Here is an 8207-nt window from a genome sequence, read left to right on the forward strand (position 1 = left end):
TGTGAGACAGACCAAAGGGAGGAGTGGAGCAGTAAACAGACTACCATGAAACACAGATACAGTGACATGGGTGGGGTTACAAGCACACACACACACATACACAGGGGTTTAGCTGCATTATATAATAAAACATGCAGACAAATGGAATCTGACTTGACCAACAGGTGATTTTGGATCCATCCTCTAAACTTGTTTCCTCCTTCCCAGACCTGTAGGGACGGTATGTCTGCATCAGCTTGTTTTGCCAGTTTCTCCCGGTGCAAAGTAGTTTCTATCTCCACCCAAATCAGGCTGCAAGGGCAGAGCAAACTCGCCCACAAAGGCTTTGCTTCATGTGCGCATGTATTTTCCATTACTACAAACCAAATACAAACTGTAGCTGCGTGATTCAGCGGTTTCCATGACGCATGCAGGCTGTTTTGAAATTTGAGCAAAGACTCCCCCACAAAAGCAGTCCATCATTTAGGAATACAATAATTTATTTGACTTTAACAGCATAAAATAAACTCATACAGTACAAGTAATAAATTAACAGTGTGGCCACTCAATATTAATCATCAAAAAAAAAGGCAGCATTCTTGAAGGCACAAACAGATTGTGGTTTCTTTAATAAGTTAAAGCTGACCTGCTCTGATCCGACAAAGCAGTCTTAACAAAAATACATTCTGTTCTGAGCCCTTTTTTTGCATTTTTTTTTTCCAAGCCCTGCAAAGCCAATAAATCCTGGGTATTGTGGCAATGATTCCTCTGCATGTTTAGCGTCTCATTCCAAGCATGTGCATACTGCACAGTACACCCAGTCTTTTCTAAAGGACACAAGTATTGCAAATGCATACCACAGTCACACACGCACACACACACATACACACACACCCGTTCTCTCCAGAGACTCTCCCATGTCAGAACATAGGAATGTTGGGCATAGTTTCACCGTTACAACATTCCTGTCCAGTCAATAACAAGCTTTCCAGGTACTCACTGGGGTGTGGACACATTTCAAAGGTACTACTCCTTCAAACAATTAATGTCACACCCCGAGAACATTGTCAGTACCCACACAGAGGCACGGGACAGATACGTAGATTGGGTTTTACTGACATTTTAAGGACAATGTCGGTGGAATGTGAATCTGTGTCTCTGTCTATTGCACAAGACTGATTATAGGTCTCCAGCCCGACTGTTTCACCCTTCATAAGGACTCCCTCTCGTCCTTAACGTCCTTCTGTCTTCAGTCGGGATGGTGGACTGGGATGAACCCATCCGAGGACATTCCTGCTTGAGCATCAAGATACTTCAGTTCAGTATCTGGACTCAGACAGTTTCCCGTACAATCTGGGGTGTCGGGACCCTTCAGCGCTCTTGAAGGATCAGTTCAGGCACCCACTGGTCAAGACGGCGGCTTTCTTGGCAGTAGGTCCCCACCTCTTGTAGTCTGCAGTGATCTGCTTGAGGGTTCTGCATGGAAGAAGAAGAAAAAAAACAACATTTTCAGGCATTGAGTTCAATTTGGCTGCAGACAACACCAGCATTTTACAAGTAAATTTAAAATAACAAAGAACGAGCGTGCACTTTTGAAAAGGTCTCGGTAAGTGCAGCAGGGAGATAAGGCCACTATAGCATTTCTACTGTGGCCTTGTAGTTATATAAGAAGCAGCTTGTAGCTGAGTCAACACACCGTAACCAGCATGCAGTGAAGGTCTCCACGCTCCTCCTGATTTCTGTTTGCGTCCACGGCTCCCAGCAGCTGCTGGAGCCGCTGAGCCCCCGAAACCCGCAGAATGGTGATGCCGTTGTCACAGCAGAAGGACTGCAGCAGCGTGAAGTGGATCTGCAGGGCGATGTCGTCTTCGTCGTCTGCTGCCAGGACACACAGGACCACACTGTCTGGATCACTGGGGAGGAAAGCAAAACATAGAATTTAAAATATATATAACAAAACAAAACAAAAGCACCAACATTTTGTGAAGAGCACAGAAGAGAAAAGTCTCCTCTTGTGGGTTATGAACACACTATGCATAATTTCAACTCACGCATTGAGAAGCTTGGCTGATTCATAAATGCCAACAGTCAGGCAGTCTTGTTTCTGGGCTGTTACCAGCAACTCCACCAGAGCCAGGCCTACAGACTGCATCCTGAGGGGAAAAGACAGAACAATCAACTTCTGTGCACAGGAACAAAATAAAACTGAAACCGTCACACTTAACGTTAGTGTGAAAAGTCACTGAAGTTTAGCCAGTTTTCAAGGCAAACAAATAAGCTTGTGATTTCTCTCGGTTATGTGACACGTGGAAGAGTGATGACGTAGGGAAATGCTATTAATATACATTGCAAATGAGCCTTGGGTCAGGCTGTGTAGCATGCATGCATGCCTGGTACTCTGCAAGGTTTCCCACGCTTGAATATTATCTATACATGCATTCCTAATTTGAACTCGAAATTACGTGTGCATGAAGTGAAATAAAGTCTACAATGGACATGCATGATGTAAATAATACCAAATTGTCGAGTGACATGCATGGAAAACTCTGTCTTGCAGGAAGCAAAAAGTCCTCAATTGGAGCATACTTGAGATTTGTGGTTTGATTACATGAAGGATCAGCAGCGCAATGATCAGTCCTTCCCGACAGGCACATGATGCCCACGCACATGTCCGGGACAGACGTCTTAACTGGCGCTTTATTCTGGCAACCATAGAATGAAAACGTAAGAAAAAGAATAAACCCATACCTGTTTTCGATGGATGCATAGCTTTCCTCGGGAATCATGATTGTGATTCAAAATGTAATTCCAGTGCGTAAAAGTTGTCTGCGGTTTTCTCTCTGAGGCGCGTCTGCAGCTGACTTGCGAAACTGGATTTATACCGAGTCTGACTGGAGGGAGGCACCGAAACTAACAGGGCTCTGCCATTGGCTCGGAACAAAACCCACGTCTTTCTTTGTCATGTGGGCTCCTGGGGTTTTATTTGTTTGTTTTTTAGGAGACGCATTTCCAACAGCACTAAGGTGCATCTGCAGTGTCACTCTGACAGTCTGAGTTGCATGATGCAAAAAGGCATGTCATTGGAAAAAAAACACCAACTCAACAGTATGGAAAAGTCATATGATCACCACAAGATAAGAGCTTGTGCAACACCAGATCCTCACCTTTTTATAACATTAAGTTTCCATAACAGGATCAAGATTGTAAAAACGATGGCTGACATCTAGCGGCTGACTGAGGTAACAACAACAAAAAATAAAAGTCGACATAACCTCTTGTGGTTAAACTATCATGAGTCACAAGCCATGCATGAAAAAATTGTCTCATGAGGACGAGCACAACCCGTCCAGACCGCATGTAACACTAATGCATCATTAATAATATTAGTGGATAAAGCAGAATCTTAATCACGCGCTCTATAGAAAAAAAATCTCAGGAGAAGTTGTTTTTGTAATTGTATCAAAAAGTAATATATATATAAACACTTTATTCTTTTACAGACTATGGACGTTCATACAAAGTAACAACACGCGTTAGTATTATTCATAAATATTTTATATTTTAACTTAACTGATGAAAAAGAATATAAAATAGATGAAATAGTAGTTGCTGGCAAGATGGCACACACACACACACACACACACACACACACACACACACACACACACACACACACACACACACACACACACAAAAGCATTTAAAAAAAAAATCAATTCATCAAGCATTATGCAATCAAGGAGGGGGTAATGTTTTATTTCAGGTTAATAGCAGATTATATTTAAACATTCATTTTCAGGCATGTATGTTGCTAAGAGGATATTTTGAAATATGCCACAATTATTTTATAGATATGGGAGGAGTCAAGACCTTCTAATGCCTACACTTGATGATTGTCTGGCTAACACAATATTTCCCCAACTTTCTAATGAGCCGTTTGGACGTTTTCATTGCACCTGTAGAGCTCCTGTTGGTCATTCTCATCCTGATCCTGGTTCTCAAAAAAGCTGTCGGCAAAATTGAGCACGTGCTGCACAGCAGATAGCAGCAACACGTCGACGTCGTCATCCAGGTCCACCTCATCACTGTAGTTCTTCACAGGCAGCACACAGGACAGAGGGACACCCAGCGCCTCGCTCAGCTCTTGAGCCTTTCAAGACAATAAAGACAAATGACACATGGGTGTCATAGAATCACAGTGATCATTCATTATGAGTGACTGATGTTTAAAAAAAAATATATAACCTCATTTTTAAATCAATTGCCAGCTTTTGTAGGTTTTTGTTTTTGTTTTTAATCAAATCAAAATATCAAATAAGCACTGAATTTAAGCTGCGACAACAGAATCAACTTGAATGTGACTTTACCTTCTTCTGGATGTAAATACTGCGGTAAACATTCTTGAGATCCTCGGCCACCAGTGGACAGGCCTCGTCGACTTTAGACATCAGCACAATCTGAGGAATTCCTATCAAAATGAAAAAGGGAGCAAGAACAAGGAGATGAAAACCGAGATAAACGAAGACTCTCACTTCCAAAGTGAAGTCGCCTACATCCACGAGAGAGTGAGGTAACGTCAGCATATGCAGGGATACGTGGAGGCAGAGTTGTATTGTACTTGTTTCTATTTAAATATCAAGCTCCATCCTGTTATAACCTTTCTGATAACATGTGTTAATGCTGACCCAGGTGGTTTGTCTTTTTCCGGATGGCTGCAAACTTGTCCAGCGTGTTTTGGGGAAGGAGAGAGATGTTGGAGGTGTCGATGACGTATATGACACAGTGGATCTTGTCACTCAGAGTCGCGTGTTTCCGGTAAGCAGGAGCGTCCGTTGTGAGAGGCGCCGCCGTGCTGAACTGAAAGCAAAGCGCCAAAAACCATCAGCTGAGCCTCAAACCGTAGTCAAAAGCAGTCAGATACAGCTGCGCTGAAGTCGGTTCGAATAGAATACTGCACCTGATAGCGATCTTTGACGTGTCCCTTGTAGATGCTGACGATGTCTTCAATGTCCAAGCCTCCATCTGCCTCGCCCTCCAGCCCCATTGTGTCGCAGAGGATCAGAGGAATTGCTCCCCCACCCTTCCCTGACTTAATGGAGTAGGTGCGAAACTGGAACGAGACATGAAATGTAAGTCAAAGGGTCTGAATGCACAGTAGGTGCATGTAGAGTCAGGTTCATTATCCGATAACCAGCGAAGGGACAAAATGCAAACTCCTGATATTACTTCTTCTTTTTACATTCTCTGTTGTTTTTTTTTGCCCACAAATCACCATATTTTTCAACAAAACACAGGTATAAAAGTGTTGGTTTTTTTTGTCAGTACCTGAGTGGTCACACTCTTCATCATTGTGCCAGAAATGGCCTGGGCCATCATGTTGCCTCGAAATATCGAATTGATGGAGTTGAAAAAGCTGGACTTTCCGGTCCCAATGGGGCCAACCAGCAGCGCTCGGGCTTGATGCACTGCTTTCATGTCCGGCTTGTAGCTCTGGATGGACTTCATCAACTCTGCCCTTCTCCTGCAAGGAAAAAGAACTTTTACAGATATGCTACACTTTGTGTCCAGAGGATATGGCCTCAACCGATTAAGGCTCAATGTAGTTGTACAGGCTACATCCCAAAGTACACTGCTGCGGTGGAATAACAAATAATGGTGGGAACTTCAATCAGTGTTTACATACTCAGATGTCCACTTGATGTTCCGCCAGGGTTTTGCCAAGAGATCTCCCAAGTCTGCATTATAACACCAGAAATACATCGAAATATTAACATCCAATGAGATCACTTATCTGGGTAGAGGTTAAGAGTTGGACTTTCCATTTTCTCATAGTTCCAAAGTGATTGTAAAACAGCCAGTCATGTATCTACAATTAGAATTGTTTCGTCTATGTTAAAATAAATAAATAATTAAATCCAAGAGACTTGTAAAGAAGACAATGATACACACCTTCAACTCGATACACCTCCATCTCTGTCAGTTTTAAATCGCTTCCGTGCATCTCTGTAATATCAAAGTTGAAGTCTTTGCCTGGAATGGACTCGACTTCAGGTTTGTCATCTTTCAGAAAATGCAGAGCGCCAAAATCTGGACCACCCTCCCCGTCGTGGAACGCTCGCTGCCCGTTGATCCCCGCCACTCTCAGTGGCTTGTCCCTCTGGGCAGTGATGCTGTAGAGGAATGCCTTGTCGTCATGGACGTCCTCGTCACTCTGGCTGTAATTGTGCGAGGTGTAAGCCCCGAAGACGAAGCCGGCTTGATTATAGGCGGCAATGACAGTGGGGCCCTGTTCGTCGCAGCGCTTGTGGAAGTCTTCAGCAGTGAAGTCGTGGACACTGGCTTTGTAGAGCAGGTGGAGTCTGACGTGATCGAAGAGAGAGAGCAGCTTCTTCTGCTGCTCTACAGACAGACGAGAAGTGACCGCTGACATGTTGCAGGGGGAGACGGTCAAAATCTCTTAGCGGTGCAGATCTTCCTGAAGAATTTCGCGGGCTTTGCTAAATTGGGAGAGAACAAAATTTGGTATGAATATCAGATTTATGAGCGAAAACCCACATCAAGAGGTCTTAAGTGCTTTTATTAGATATTTACATCAACATGCATCTTCTATACTGCTTTATCTAATGTAATGTTTCTCAGGACGGAACCTATCTAGAGGCAATTGACCACATGTTTTGTGGACGTTGAGCTGACAATGGTAGAACTTGTAAACTGCACAGAACCTCCTTAAGCACGAACTCAAACCAAGGACATAAGTACTGTGAAGTACTAACCACTGTATCTCCACAATAAAAGGATCTAAAGTCGAGCTTTGGACCGTATACTCTACAGTTAGTCTCTTTTCCTGTAGACAAACAGGAATTGAATATAATTGTATGTGAAATCTTGCTTAATCATGCTTACTAATTCCTTCCTGTTTTAGCACAGGCGCCAAACATTTGATTCTGTGACGTGCTCATTTGCGTGCACGTAGCACATGACATTCATTGCTTATGGATTTATGTCAAGTTCAGGGGGCGCATTATATAGTGCATGGAAATCACAGAAGACATTAAAAAACATACAATACTGTTTGGAAATGTGTGTAAGTCATATGGCAAAGCCTGATTCTTTATAATGCTTTAATCTTGCATGTGTTGAATTGTCACAGTTTAAACGTCACACAAAGGTGTTGATTTTCTTTTGCATTTAATGCTTATAAAATGCCTGCAGTAAAAACTGACCTTTGAAATGGCCTTCAAAAAGAAAGAAGCGGTGATTATAAATGTCATTGTTAAATGTTGTTTCAAGTGTCATCAACATGTCAACTGTTTGTGTGCTTTTATACAAAGCTCATAGCTTAGATCAATGGATTTACTAGAATTATGTTTGAGTCATATCTCTTTTTGAAATCATGAGTAACACATGGATAAAACGCGTAGATCAGTAGTGATTAATTTTTTAAATTCCTAATATTAATTGTTTTTAATATAAAACTGAGGTTTAAATTGCATATGGAAACTTGTCGTAAGAAACCTAAACTCTATTCTTGTACACAAGCCTACTGGAGTTCGACGTAATCATGGACCATTCAGAGTGAAGAAAACTGCAAATAAACCATTTGTTTCAGCTGAGACACACAATATCGCACAGAATGAGAAAATAGAAAGGATACTAAACGCAACGAAATAATAATCTTTCTGTCTTTATGGTGGCATTTCGAAAGTGATTGTACAAGAAGAAAAACGTGTTTAGTTTCACTCTTGCTCCATGCCGCTTCCTTTATTTCTGAGTTTTTGCTTGATTTGTTTATTTAATGTTATACCCACATAAATGCAGTGGTAGGATTTTTAGCTTGATGCCTAAAAAGATGTGCAACAGCAACATGAAAGTGAAATTACAATATGTCTAAGATGTGTTTTTTTTTTAAAAATGTATAAACAGATGAAGCAAAGGACCATTGTTGACGATTAAATATCACAGCAAATCGTTTATGGATAAGACACAAACCTCGAGAAAAAGGCCGGTGGATGATTGTTTCCATTAATTATATAGCGGAGATAAAGTTGATCCAAACCTGTTATTCCGTGAAGGTTGAAGCAAAAGTGAAACTATTTCTTTCTATGCCAAGCCCCAGTTTTTCTCGGAGTGTCCTCCAGGGGACGGGCATGAGAAGAACTTCCCTCCTCAGATAGTGGATGAGCTTATTCTGAAGTAAACAAGATATGCAAGTTCTTATCATAAGAACA

At 41.9% G+C, this 8207-nt stretch overlaps 2 protein-coding genes across 2 annotated transcripts; both read right to left on the bottom strand.

The window, feature by feature from the left end:
- Nucleotides 1-464: 464 nt before the first annotated feature.
- gadd45bb (growth arrest and DNA-damage-inducible, beta b) lies at nucleotides 465-2824 on the bottom strand. The gene is made up of 4 exons (XM_080513242.1): nucleotides 2728-2824; nucleotides 2031-2132; nucleotides 1676-1892; nucleotides 465-1455 (listed from the first exon to the last, which is right to left on the bottom strand). Exons 1-4 carry the CDS (start codon nucleotides 2763-2765, stop codon nucleotides 1351-1353), a joined length of 462 nt encoding a protein of 153 aa, XP_080369368.1. The 5' UTR covers nucleotides 2766-2824; the 3' UTR covers nucleotides 465-1350.
- Nucleotides 2825-3755: 931 nt separating this feature from the next.
- LOC308142537 (interferon-induced protein 44-like) lies at nucleotides 3756-8101 on the bottom strand. The gene is made up of 8 exons (XM_080513009.1): nucleotides 7969-8101; nucleotides 5929-6476; nucleotides 5663-5714; nucleotides 5305-5500; nucleotides 4937-5089; nucleotides 4665-4836; nucleotides 4347-4447; nucleotides 3756-4129 (listed from the first exon to the last, which is right to left on the bottom strand). Exons 2-8 carry the CDS (start codon nucleotides 6407-6409, stop codon nucleotides 3905-3907), a joined length of 1380 nt encoding a protein of 459 aa, XP_080369135.1. The 5' UTR covers nucleotides 6410-6476; nucleotides 7969-8101; the 3' UTR covers nucleotides 3756-3904.
- Nucleotides 8102-8207: the final 106 nt, after the last annotated feature.

The sequence above is a fragment of the Blennius ocellaris genome (assembly GCF_963422515.1).
Source record: "Blennius ocellaris genome assembly, chromosome: 17".
In the NCBI taxonomy this organism is placed as follows: Eukaryota; Metazoa; Chordata; class Actinopteri; order Blenniiformes; family Blenniidae; genus Blennius; species Blennius ocellaris.